The sequence below is a fragment of the Emys orbicularis genome, chromosome 11 (assembly GCF_028017835.1).
Source record: "Emys orbicularis isolate rEmyOrb1 chromosome 11, rEmyOrb1.hap1, whole genome shotgun sequence".
NCBI classification, from domain to species: domain Eukaryota; kingdom Metazoa; phylum Chordata; order Testudines; family Emydidae; genus Emys; species Emys orbicularis.
Window position 1 is genome coordinate 9,918,363 of NC_088693.1, and position 13,840 is coordinate 9,932,202.

General features: G+C 44.6%; 1 protein-coding gene across 1 annotated transcript in view; it reads left to right on the plus strand.

The window, feature by feature from the left end:
- The window catches only part of SLC15A2 (solute carrier family 15 member 2), a 55,225-nt gene that overhangs the window by 9,051 nt on the left and 32,334 nt on the right, over positions 1–13,840 (plus strand). Inside the window, exons 4-7 of the mRNA XM_065413486.1 lie at positions 1,626–1,718; positions 2,801–2,900; positions 8,854–8,944; positions 11,933–12,010. Of these exons, the coding sequence (XP_065269558.1) occupies positions 1,626–1,718; positions 2,801–2,900; positions 8,854–8,944; positions 11,933–12,010 (362 nt within the window). The remainder of the gene's footprint in view (positions 1–1,625; positions 1,719–2,800; positions 2,901–8,853; positions 8,945–11,932; positions 12,011–13,840) is intronic.

Sequence of the window (13,840 nt, forward strand, 5' to 3'; positions counted from 1 at the left end):
CTTCCTACCCCATCCCCCACTTGGTAAGGTAACTCCCATCTTTTCTTGTGCTGTATATTTATGCCTGCCTACTGTAATTTTCACTCCATACATCTGAAGAAGTGGGTCATAGCACACAAAAGCTTATGCTCTAATAAATTTGTTAGTCTTTAAGGTGCCACAAGACTCCTAGAGATTAACATGTGACTTGCCCAAGGTCAGTGGCAGAGGTGGAGATAAGGATCCAGGAGTCCTGCTTCCCGGTCTTGTGTTCTGATGTCTAGATCATATTGTCTTCTCAAAAACAACATGAAGACCTCTCTTCTTTCCAGAACTGAGCATGGACTTCCCGCTTCATGCTGTCCTAGAAACAAGGGTCTGAACAAGAGAAAACCAGTTTGGATCCCCCTTCCTGCTAGCATGTTCCCAATAGGCCGCCAACATCCTCTTCCCTTACGCTTAAATCCAGCTTCCAAAACTCCCTTGTCCATTCAAACAAATAAAGTAACACTGGAGGTTTTATTTTGCAGTTTGGTTACTCAAGTTTAACAGCTGAGTTCACTGATATACAAGGGTGTCGGTGACCTGAAGGATATAAACCCTCAAGTGGAGCTCTTAAGTATTAGGAGTTCAGAGGAAACTTTCCCTGGGGCGGTTATGCCCCACCTGCCTATTGCAGGGTTATTGCCTAAGCAGCTGATACTGGCCACTGATGAAGACAGGCTGCTGGACTAGATGGGGTCTGATCCCATCTGGCAATTCTTACATTCCTAGGAATCAGCTGAGTCAGTTGGGATTTGAACTCATTCAGGGCTGCTCTGCTTCCCAACTTTTGCTGTGACCATTGGATCACAAGTTGTCTTCTGGACAGGGCTGTCTCCAGGCACCAGCTCAGCAAGCAGGTGCTTGGGGTGGCCAAGGGGAAGGGGCGGCACGTCACGCTCTTCGGCGGCAATTCGGCGGCGGGTCCCTGGGTCCCTCTTGGAGGGAAGGACCTGCCGCCAAATTGCCACCGATCGCGATCGCGGCTTTTTTTTTATTTTCCCGCCGCTTGGGACACAAAAACCCTGGAGCCGGTCCTGCTTCTGGAGCCTCAGCTGCTGTTAGAATGGGATCATCAGAATGCTTTCATCACACTGTGTTATCCTAACCACTGCATCTGTCAATGCTGCTCTTAAAAACATCTGCCTGAAACACAGATACATTGTAACTCTTTGGAGTGTATGGGCATACAATCTACATATGCACCCTCCAAAGTACGCATTCATTTGGCAGGTGGGCTGGCAAATGCCTGTGTGTGTTAATCAACTAAATATGATCTGGATAACCACCTAAAACAACATTTTGAACTGGAACATGGTTAGTTAATTCCACCTGGAGATCTGTGTGTGCACAAAGCAATGTCTGTCCCTCTCTGTTAATTTTAAGCCCACCATCTGAACCCATTTGCCTATCTCTTTCCTATGACACTTTCAATGCTGACACAGGAGAGACGGGCCTGGGAGCTGCCTGTGGTATGGACTGGCCAGTTACCAGTGTGAATGCCAAGCAATCCCACTGTATCAGGAAATGCAGACATGCATTCTGTTTGCAGGTCATAAGTTACCCGACAAGTATTCAGCTGCTACTGTTTCCTTTCTTCTCAGGACGATTATCTACCTCTCCATTGTTTATGTGATTGGCCACGTGATAAAGTCTGTTGGTGCGATACCAACTGTGGGAAACCAGGTTGTTCATGTGTAAGTAAATCTTGGAACTGGTGTTTTGATACATTATTATGGTTATTCATTTATACAGTGCCCAAATAGGCATCTCTAATAGTGTCTTCCCTTTGTCAGGCCATCAGCCTTTGGGATTTGCACAAGATGCTTTTATTCATATACGTCCTGCAGTTTATGCAGCTTCATAATCGTAACCAAGCAGATAACTTGTATTAGAGATAATGGCCAGTCTTGAGACCTGCTAAGAAAAATTCAGGCAGAATAATGTGGGTGAAGTTTAGGGAAAGTGCAAACAACTTTGTGTATGTCTGTCAGTGGAGCATGAAATCATCAGTTCGAGCACATTTCCAGAACAGATTGGCAGGACCACAAGGAACCTATCTGTTCTTCAGTGCATCTCTCTTCTCTCCCTCCAGAGCTTCAATCAGTCTTCTCCCCAGAACAGTTCCCCAACTTGCTTCTTAGCATGTCTGATAAACTGCTAGCTGGGCACAGCTCAGAAAATGTTCACAACCAGGCAAAACAACATCAGATTTACTAGATACCTTTCTAAGTTCCCTGGGCCCGTCCAACCACATGTATTTTCATGCTAGTTGGGAAGCATTTCGGGAGGCCACTGTGTGATTGTAGTTAGCAATGGATGGATCTCACTAGGTTAGGAGTTTGGGTGCAGAAAGCACCCAAAAGTGATGCTGATCCAAACTGGCAAATCTGGCCTGGAAATCTTACAAGAAAAGGTTCACCCTCTCTCGTGATCTCTGGTACTTCCTGCTTCCAGCTGGGCCAGAAACCGACTTTCTCATGCATCTCTGCACTTCCACTTTCATACCTGGTTGATACTCAGAAATGCAAGAAAACAACAAAGTTAATTGAATTTATCCAACACTCCAAAAGCAATGGTTCGGTTTATGTTTTGATGGTTTGGGATGGGGCTGGGGATAATTCTTTTGTTCCTATGACTAGCCCATCTCAGCTTGCTCTTCACTCACAGCCTATGTGCAGATTAATAAATGACACATCTGGTTTAAGATGTAGCTAGAGTGCTCCGCTTTATCCTAAAGGGGTTGTGTGGTGCTGAAGTTTTTCATCCTTGTTTGAAGGGTTCTGTCCATGCTTGGCCTGGCTTTGATTGCCCTTGGAACGGGAGGTATCAAACCCTGTGTGGCTGCCTTTGGTGGGGACCAGTTTGAAGAAGAACATGTAAGATTTTATTTTCTAAACTATGCAGTATCTGGTGTATTAATGTATGGGGAGGTATATGACGTGATCAAACTACAATCAAATGAAAGCATACTCTGCCTTGGGAAAGAGAGATGATAGTACTTCACCGTTCCGTCTTGAATCTCAAAGCACTTCACAAACATTAATTAATGGGCCCTCACAACAGCCTTGAGAGAGGTAAAGCTTCAGTCACCACTGAACTGCAGCTGCCTCTGAGCCAACTCAGTAACTCTGTCACTAACATGTAGCAGCACAAAATAATAATTTGGAGGCAGTAAGTAAAGAAAAATATTATATTTGATTAAAACTGAGGCACAGGGGAGAATTAGGTAGACAGATTATTTCCTAAGTTGAAAGACATCAAAATTGTCACCTTTATATGTGTGAAATTGCCTCTTTAATGACCACAAGGGATGAGCACCTCAGCTTTTTTCATTGGCTTTGTGATCCTTAGCAACACTGGTTCAGTACAGAGCCAGACAGGAGAGTGCTACCTACCACATCATCAGCACTGCTGACTGAAGATCCTAGGTCTTCATTGAAGTCTTCCATCCAACCAGTTGCTTCCTTGTTTATTAGAGCTGATTGGAAATGAGAATTTCTATCCTGTGGGTAATTCCAATATGTCGATTTTTGTTTTGGAACCAAATCAGGGTAAAAAGTCAAAATATCTAAATTTTTCACAGAACAGAAAGTTCTGAAAAATTTCAATTTGGAAATAGTGCAATGTTTCATTTTAGCTTAGCTATTGTAGTGCCTCATGAGCACTGTAGTCCAGGTGCTTCATGCCCCCATTCTCCCCTGTGGGCTGGGATCTCTAGCCAGACTGCACCTCCCATAATGCATCACAGTCAGGGGACTCCCATGATGCAACAACATGGCTCAGCCGGAGGGGAGACCAGTGCGTCATTGGATATGTAGTCCAGCCAGGGAGCCCAGCCTGTAGAAGAAAACAGGGGCGTGATGCATCCAAACTACAACTCCCATGAGGCATCAAAGCAGTTCGGGCAGACTCAGATTAATGTCAAATTGACTTGAAATTAAATGCTTTTTGTGGCAATTTTACAGAATTGACATTTTCAAATTCCATTTTGTTTTTCTGTTTTGAAACTACTTTGTGTTTCATTTTAAAAAAGTTTTCTATTATATCATAGAATATAAAATTTAAAAAGTCAAAATAGGAACAAAACTTTCGATTTTGTTGGAATGAAATGTTTTGTTCCCCTCCCCCCGAATTCCATTTTGTGGGCAATTTAGCTCCCCCACCCCCATTTTGGAATAGGAGACATTTTAAACTCATGAAATTCCCTGCAAAATAAAAAATCTGGTTCCCACCCAGCTGTACTGACTCCTGTGACCTTCAGCAAGTACTTAAGATCACTGATTTAGTTTCTCTATATGTAAAATGGTGGAGATAGTAATATTTCTACATACATAAAACTGCCTCTGCAGATCCCTATTTATCCAGGTGAGGACCTGCAGAGACCATATAACCAGAGTGCTCCTGCAACTCTGATAAGTAACCTTCCTTTCATTACCTCATGGGGACACTGAAAAGTTTCTTATCTAGAGACAAATTCAATTCTGTGGTATCTGTGGGCACAACTGCACTGATGTCAGTAGAGTGTCAGCTGCTTACACCAAGCCTGAATTTAATCCCTAATACTGAACACTTGTTTCCTTCAAAGAACTTTATAAATATAATTGTCCTTGGACCTGCCATGTTTTGGGCAGTGCTTCCATGAACAATGATAGGGGCCACTGGCTCAGAGCTCCAGGCTAAATATGGCTGAACAAAATCATATTGCCAAGATTTTGTGTAAATGCAAAAGCTTCTGTGCATATTAATTAAGGGCCAAAGCTGCTTTCAAACAAAGTGTTATGCTTCGTATAATACTGAAAACCATTTCTTTGTTTCTTTATTTTCCTGTTGCTAGGGAGATCAGGATTATCACGAATGCTACCTTTTCAGAATTAGCTAATCCAAATCATGATATGAGCGTATGTCTGCTGCAAAGATTAAGAAAGCAAGGAGGGATATATTTTTCTAATGAGTGTAATATAAAAATTGCTAGGTCATTTTTTATGTTCACACTTCTGGCATTCAGATCATTTTTTGAAGTCGTTGAAATCTGTAAATGTGTGAAATGAGGTGACCAAAATTCTTTACAAATCACCATTCTCTTTAAAAAATAGCAACGTGCTGGTAAAATAATCATGTTATTACAAAAAACCAATCTGTTTGCAATATCATGTGCAAGAAGCACAATTCCTATCTGGTGGTTAGAGCAAGGAAGTGGGGGCCAGGACTCCTGCGTTCTACTCCTGTTTCAGATACAAATGTGTCTTTGGGCAAGATACTGAACCACTCTGTGCCTCAGTTTACCTATCTGTTAAGTGTTTTCAAGGGTTTTGTGAGGGTTTAAGTTGCGGGTACTTGTAAGGCACTTCTACTTCTGTGCTATATAAATTAAAAGTATTAGTTAATCTTTTTTGCTAATCTAGTAGACATTATATATAGTTAAATTTACACATGGAAAGACCATAAGGTCATTTTGTTTATCCACTTGCCTGTGCAGCGTTATATAGCCTACATATTTCCTAGAGCTTTGTTCAGTCTCATTTTAAATGCCTCAAGCGAATGGTCTTTCACACTTCTTTTGGGTGACTCTCGCATGATCAACGATATCTCATCATTAAGATATTTTTCCCCCTGCTATTCAGTCTATTTGATTTCACCTTATTATATCTAAAGACACAATTCCACCCCCTTTCATTAACATCCAAGGATCTCAAAGTGCCTTACTAATTTCACAGAGGTTCTCTCTCAGAAAGCCCACAATAAGGTGAGTGTTATTTGTATTTGTTAAAATTGCTCTTCGCTCCTCTTTCAAAGCCTAAACGGTCATTGCCACCAATGCTCTTAATTTACCTGTGGCACCAGTTTATTCAATGCAATATTTTGTGTTCAAAACCAGCAGAGCCCGAGTGAGTGAAAGAGGAGACCAGACTAAAACTTTCTCATCCAGAGGGCTCTATGGCTCAGCAGTTTTATGATGTCAAAGGTCATGGATTTGAATCCTGCTAAGCAAATGAAAAATGCAGTGGCATTCAAATACCAAGGGTTAGAGGTGTGGTCTGAGAACTTAGAACTGAAGTGAGCAGAGAAGTAATCTTCCACCCCATCTTTATCCGGTTGTAAAAGTGTTGCCTGCTATTGGGGTGGATCAGTGCTAGGTCCCTCAGCCCCTTGTAACTATAAATAATACCTCACAGGGGTAGGGTGACTAGAAAAGTGTAATATTTTAACTATATAGACTAGCACTGAAGATTATTAGCTAACTGAAATAGATAGCTAGAGATAAAAATAGAGATATGGACTTAATAGACCCGGCACTGTTTACCATTAACCAAAGAAGTGAACTACGAGGACAGTTATTATCTGAATAAAGGTTCATTGGTCCTTAATCCTAGATAAACTATTCACTAACAATATGCAGGCTAGATTGGCTGGCACTGACAAGGCCTAAACCTTCTGTAGGGGCCAAATCCAGGAGATCAGTGAACAGTCCAAGCAGTTGGGTTCTTCACTTTCTTCACTTCACTGCAGAGACCAGAGACCAAAGCACCTTCCCCGCACAGACTGCAGTAGCCTCCATGACTCCTCTGAGGGTAGAAGTGGTTGGTGAAGCCACATAGCAGCAGATCCCCTGGTACCACCCTGACTGTTCCCTGTGTCCCCCAAGCACCCACTTTGCATGAGTGTGTAAGGAACTCCCTGTGTGAGCTCCCCCAGTCCTGTCCCACCCCCACCTCCTACAGCAGAACCACAGCAGTTTTCTGCTGCAGCTGGGGACCAAGGACGGGGTGGGATGTTTGAGATGGAGAAGGGGTGAGGCAAAGCAAGGCTGCACTACAGCTCTTTCTCCATTGGCAGAGATCCCTGAGGGACCTTCTCCCAAGGGCTTGAATTGAAGCTGCCCCCCTTTAACTTTGTTACATTGAGGCCAGATAGTTGAGAATCAAGGGGCTGCAGCCATCTGTCTGTTGGGAACTCAGGCCCATATCTTTCACTATATTTAGCTGCCTAACTCCCATGGCAGTTAAGTGCCTAAATACTTTTGAGGATTTTGGCCTCAGTACATAGTGGAGGATCAAGCCCTGAGTGACTTGCACCAGGCCACACAGATAGTCCCTTCTTGAGCCAGCTAGATCTGCCAGTGCTGAATCAGAAGGCCATCCACCCTTTCACTAGTATAACCTAGCTCCCTATGTACATTCTTTGCTGTGCTTTGTAGATCACATTGCTGTGTCTGGGGAGGTGGGGGGGAAAGCCTCCTAGACACTACAGTTTAGGAGTATTTCTCATAAAGGAAAATGTTAGTGTCTTGCATTGACCAGTTAGTTCAAATTGTGCCTTTCTGGATGTCCTGGCCCTTAACTGACTTTTCCAAAGTGTCTAAGTGGCATAGACCCCATTAAGAGCCAAATGACATAGACACTTGGGAAAATTTCCCCCTCTGTGCACATCTTCGCCCTCTGTTTTGTATTGAAGAGAGCTGGTCGCACACACACTGAACAACTTCATTTGTGAAGACCTTGGAGAAAACTGTCAACTTTCCCCGCATAATTCCACCAGCTCCAGTGCCCAGAGATCTTTCCAGTTACACGGTGAACAATCCAGAGGGTTCCAGTACCACTTTTTGATTAGCATCTAGATGAGCTTTTGATCCATGCTCTGAGTCAACCTGAAGCATCTACAGAACCCTGATGTATGGAGGGATCTGACCCTCTGAGGTGAGGTGTTCATCATCTCAGAAGAAGGCACTCAGCATCTTAATTGGGCCCAACATGTGAATCATGGTTTGACTTTTATAGAGGCAGAAATACATACCTTTTAAGTGTGTGTATAGCTCTGCCTGGGGTGGGGAATGAGAGATAGAGGAAATCCTATTTGTCTCCCGTGTGTCCGGTGTGGGACGGGGAGAGGGGTTACACACACGCACACAGGGCAAATGTGACTTCTGTTGGCTGACCCCACCACTATACCCCCTGTGCATCCCTTTGAACATATGGCAAAAGCTAGCATGGCCAGCAAGTGTGAGGAGGGACCACTCTTGGCAGCAGGTTCCCCCTACTAAGCGGATCAAAATTAACATGGAAATACTTGATCCTTACCATGGCTAAAGCATGAATCACACAGAGGGTGTGTTGCCCTAAGTGACTGGAAAGAAGAATGATTTGATAGAATTCTTTTTACTGTGTTTATTAATAACCAAATATTGCAGTGTTGACTCTCACCAGGGGACCTATCCTCAGGCCCTTTCTTCCTCACAGCAGTTTCACTGGGCCTGCATAATTGTCCCACCAGATTTAATGGATCCTATTTGTTTGGGGCTGGTTAAATCATCACAACACTCAGTTTTGTAATTCTTAGCTTCTCCTCCCAGACTCTCCAGCAGATCAGTCTCTCTCACACACTCTCTCATTTGTGCTGTCATTACAAGCTCCTCAAAATGCATAGGTTTCTGTTTCTGTTTAGGAAAAAAAAAAAAGCCAGGACGTGGGAACAAATGACAAGCTGTCAAGCGCTGCCAAATTGGATTGAATTAGGTGACAGCGAATCTGAATCAAGCTACTTGTTCCGAATAAGTAAACACTTTCCCTCTCCAACTTCCTGACAGCTACAGAGCCGCAGCTTTTCCTCCAAAATGCCAAGAGACCCGAAGTGCTTTTCAGTAACTTGAACGGATTTGTGTGAGCCTAGGCCATCACCTAAAAGCAAGCTTGTTTGCCTTCCTTTTGCTTGCATTTTATGCACCAGGGGTCAATATTAACCCAGCCCTCCTAACAAGAGCACTGATAGTGTTCCGTTTGCAAATCCAATGCTGTGCTTTGTCCATGATATTGATGTTGCTTTGTCTCGTTTTAGGCCCAAGAAAGGAGCAAATTCTTTTCAGTCTTCTATCTAGCTATTAATGCGGGAAGTTTGATCTCTACATTTGTTACTCCTGTATTGAGAGGTCAGTGTTGATTGAGAATGAACCACTACATTAGCTGCACTGTGACTGTTCTGCTATGGATGGTTAGGTTCTTATAATGATTGAATGTCAGAGATTACATTATCTTCTGAATGACCAGTGTGTTGTATTTATGCCTTGTTAATCCTGCTGAAGCTGCATAACTGATTTATGGAAACTAGCAGAAGAGTCAGACATACCATGCTACAGGCTGTGTTTATTTTCTTTAAAGCCAGCCTGAGTCACAGAATCAAAAATTTAGAGATGGAGAAGACCCATCAGGCCCATCTCCCTACTAATGTGGGATTGGCATATTCTGCAGCCCATAGATAACATATTGATAATGATTGATCTGACCCTACTCCCAGCCTTTAATTCTGGGTTACTTTAGCAGTGCTGCCTAGGGCTCCAATTCTGCAAACTGACCCCTGCTCTCATACAGAGCCCCACTCGCTTCAGTGGGACTCCAGACAGGAATAAGGCTCAACCTGCATGGATCAGGTTGCAGATCATGGCCTAGAGTGGCTTGTTTTGAGGACCCGCACATGGCCTATGCCCCACTTAAGGCCTATTTTTGCATTCCACCCATTGTGCAGAACCCATTTTTGTTCTGAGTCTTGCAGCACTTACTTCATTGTATTTCAGTGCCCGAACACCTCAGTGATTGGCACTCTATACATAGGGCCCTACCAAATTCACAGCCATGAAAAACACCTCACGGACCGTGAAATCTGGTCTTTTGTGTGCTTTTACCCTATACTGTACAGATTTCACAGGGGAGACCAGCGTTTCTCAAATGGGGGGTCCTGACCTAAAAGGGGGGGTCACGAGGTTATTTTACGGGGGTATTTACGGTATTGCCACCCTTACTTCTGCACTGCCTTCAGAGCTGGGCAGCTAGACAGCGGTGGCTGTTGGCCGGGTGCCCAGCTCTGAAGGCAGCACGCGCAGAAGTAAGGGGGGCAATACCATACCATGCCATCCTTTACTTCTGCACTGCTGCCTTCAGAGGTGGGCAGCCGGAGAGTGGCGGCTGCTGACTGAGGGCCCAGCTCTGCAGGCAGCAGCACAGAAGTAAGGGGGGCAATACCGTACCATGCCATCCTTACTTCTGCACTGCTGGTGGTGGTGGCTCTATCTTCAGAGCTGAGCTCCCGGCCAGCAGCTCTGAAGGCAGCGCTGCCGCCGGCAGCAGTGCAGAAGTAAGGGTAGCAGTACCGCAACCCCCCACTACAACAATCCTGCGACACCCCCCCCACACACACACACAATGCCTTTTGGGTCAGGACTCCTACAATTACACCATGAAATTTCAGATTTTAAATAGCTGAAATCATGAAATTTACTATTTTTAAAATCCTATGACCGTGAAATTGACCAAAATGGGACCGTGAATTTGGTAGGGCCGTATCTATAAATATCCAAACATACAGAGAAGAGGGCAGTGTCCCATAAACTGAGGTACCTGGCACATTCAATAGCATTTTTTTCTGACATCTTCCAGAAGGTTTTCTTCTGAGTGATTATTTTAATATCCTGCTTGTTTCCTGGAGCTAGAGGTGTGTGTGTCCACTATATTTGTGCCAAAGCACACAGCAAAACACAAACTACAACTCTCTCTCTCTCACCCATGTCAACAATTCGGTGCTAAGAGGCTGTTGCTAAATTTGTTCTGTTGGTGGATGAAAATCCAGTTCTCTTAAAACTTTTACTCTATGTCAGTGCAGTGGAACATCAAACCAAACTGGAGGGTGAGAGTGGAAAGGGAGGTGTAGGTTTTTAAATAATTTTCTGCGATTCCTGGAGAGGAGAGAGAAGCAATTCCTTTGAAACTTGGCAGCTTCATGTGGCGCATGTGGATTTAGATGGCAAAATCCAACCGTTTCTGCCCATGCTGTATGTCACAAGTTAAATGTACATGTTAGAGTGTCATTGTTTGGTTTATTGGATTTCAGCTAATTCTTTGGAAAGTGGCCAGATAAATGATAGACACACACGACTCTGAAACTGAAATAATATATGAATAATACACAGTAATGACCGGAGGTTTTGCTGGATGGTTTCCTGTTTTGCTGGATGGTTTCCTGTTTTGCTTTAGCTATGTGGGTTTTTAAACCACATTTATTTACTACTATCGAGTGTATGAATAGCAGTAGTTTCTAACCACTGGTGTGCAGACCATACTACTGGATCTCGTTTGGGACTGGCTCTGCAGGCACCCACAGGAATGGAGCTGTGCTGGGTCATGGTACAACCCTGTGCTATGTTCCCACACTCTACTGTAGCTTGAACTGCTCCAATCCCCATTCTCACAATGCTACTTTCATTATGAGTTATCACAGGACTGGGGTTTGGAGCAGGCTATTTCCCTTGGGGCCAGGGGGGACACAAGTCAATAGGATACAGAGGGAGTTGGTTCATACCGCTGAAAGCTTAGGGTCTGATTCTGTGATCTCACTTACCCTGGTGTACCAATGGCTTCACCCTTGCTACTCCTGATTACAGTGATAGAAGTGAGATAAGATGCCCCCAAATGGTGGAGAACCACTGTACTGATTACCCAGGCCTATTAAAATAAATTTAAAATGATCAGTTTATTTTATGTAGGGCTTTTCTTACCCACTCAGGGGGCCCTCCCCTGCTTCCACGTACCCTGCTGCTACTCACTGCTTTAAGTGGTAGCACCCTCTGCCCCAGGCAGCATCTGTTACTGCTCATCACAGTACCGTGGTTAGGACTGGCCCCTTTCACCGTTGCTGTAGTTGGAAGAGGCTGCTGTGCCAGCCCTGCTTCCAAACTGCCACCATCAGTGGAGCCCCAGGGCGCTTGCTTTAAGTGGGTTGGGTGCACAATGTCAAAACCCGCTGCACAAGCGGAGAGCTGAGAGAGGCGACTGCTTCGGCAGAGGTCGCCGTGGAGGCGTCAGGGTGGGGAGCAGGGGTTGAATTTAAACATGGTGAAATGAGATGCATTTATGATGTTATCTTTTAGGGGATGTGAAATGCTTCGGAGGAGATTGCTATGCCTTGGCTTTCGGTGTCCCAGCAGCACTCATGGTTATAGCCCTGGGTAAGTGGAAACAATCACAATGTTTAGAATGTTCCAGTCAGGAGGCTTTGAGTGTTGCTGTCCACTCTCACCGCCCAGTACACCTCTCCTCCCCCGCTGCACAGAGAACAAATGAAGTGTCGAACCCCCTCCCCCCCCGAACCCCACTGGCAGGACAATCCACATCTCCTTCTGTTCCTCTGATCCCCCTATGCAAGGGGTTGCCTTGCCACCTGTTGTCACTTTCACAGGATGGGCCTGGCTATGTCCTATAAGATGGCAGTTCAGGTTAGCGGCTGTCACATCATGGCCTTTCTGCAGCATGTGCCAGGTTGTGACACTTATCTGCTGATGCTGGGAGGTGTGTCTCACAATATGATGGCCTCACACGATTCTGCTTCGAGAGGCTGCAAAGCAAATGTCCCAGTGCGGTGGTTTGCAACTTTGTCCTTGAGCAAGTTTGGCCTCTGGGGCCTCCGCAATTTGCAGTCCTAGGTCTCTCAGTTCAGGACAATTGCACCTGGATTTCCCCCTCGTGGTCCACCAAGGGCACTCACTCTAGGCTGCTGACTCCTCAGCTGTCACCAGTCTCTCCCTCCTGGCTGGGGTTTTTCCAGGTTGCACAGTTCCCTGCCTACACTGAGATATCTCCAGCAAGCCAGACTGCCTAAACAGCCTGGTGTCTATACTTTTCTTTCTTTCTTTCTGAAATCTATGAACAGTGGAATTGCCAGCTGTTATAAGTTAGCACTTAGCTCTTTCTAAGCAAGCACATTTATTCTTGAGGTGAAAGCATTTCAGCGAAAACATAGATATAAAAAGAGTTTCTAGATGCATGCTAAAAGCTTACCAGAGGTCACCCATCAGTCTTATGGGGTCTCTGTAGGCCAAAGTTCTTCCAACCCTTCCCAAGAAGGATTGGGGCCCTCCTTGGACAGAAGGTCTTGTCTGTCTGCTGGATCCAAAAGAAAGCTCTGAGTTAGTTTAAACTCAGGCTGTTTATCTAAAGGTGCTTTCTTTGTCTGTTGGAGAATCCAATCTGAACCAGTATATGCGAGCCTCTCCAGGTGGTGGGACGTCTTTGGGGATGTGCCAACCCCCCACCACACACACCGTTCTTAGTTCCTGGAGGGGCTGTGGTCACCCTCCCACAGGGAACTACATACAATCTCTGGCCCACAACGATACATACACATAGTATAGTAAGATAGTCCAAACATATTTCAGGAAATTACCATATCTGTCACAATAGGCTCCCCAATGTGTGGGATGGAAGCTTATCATAGTGCTTCTACCTCAAACTCACACAGTTTGCAGCTCAGGGCCATCTCAACTTTGTATCCAATGTTTGCTTCATGACCTACTCACTATCCAGAGATTCCCACGGGGGATTAACTGAGACTAGAGCAACTGCCTTGCTTTGGTTGGCTGTACTTGCCCGTGCAATTACTGTTATAGCCTATTATGTTACAGTAATAATACTGTACATTCCTATTCCTCAGTCTCAGGCACTGTCTGTAATTACACAGCTTCCCAAATCTAACACTTTAGCCCCATCATCCTATTGCCAACATAGTCCTCTTACAGGCCTTATAAAATAGCAAATGCTGGCTGCGTTTCTGTTGCCATTCCTCAGTGACCAATAGAAACACCGACTTGTTTGTTTCTCTATTAAAATTGTTAACTACTGTTGAGAACAAGTCCCATTCATTCCCCTTATTATGCCGCACTCAAGAGTTTTCGTCACGGTATTGTGTGAGTTCTCTTTCAGATTGTTAGTTTAATTAACAGTCCAAGAGATCATGCAGTTTTCAAAAAATATTGGCTTAGCTGTAACATCAGTGACCTGGA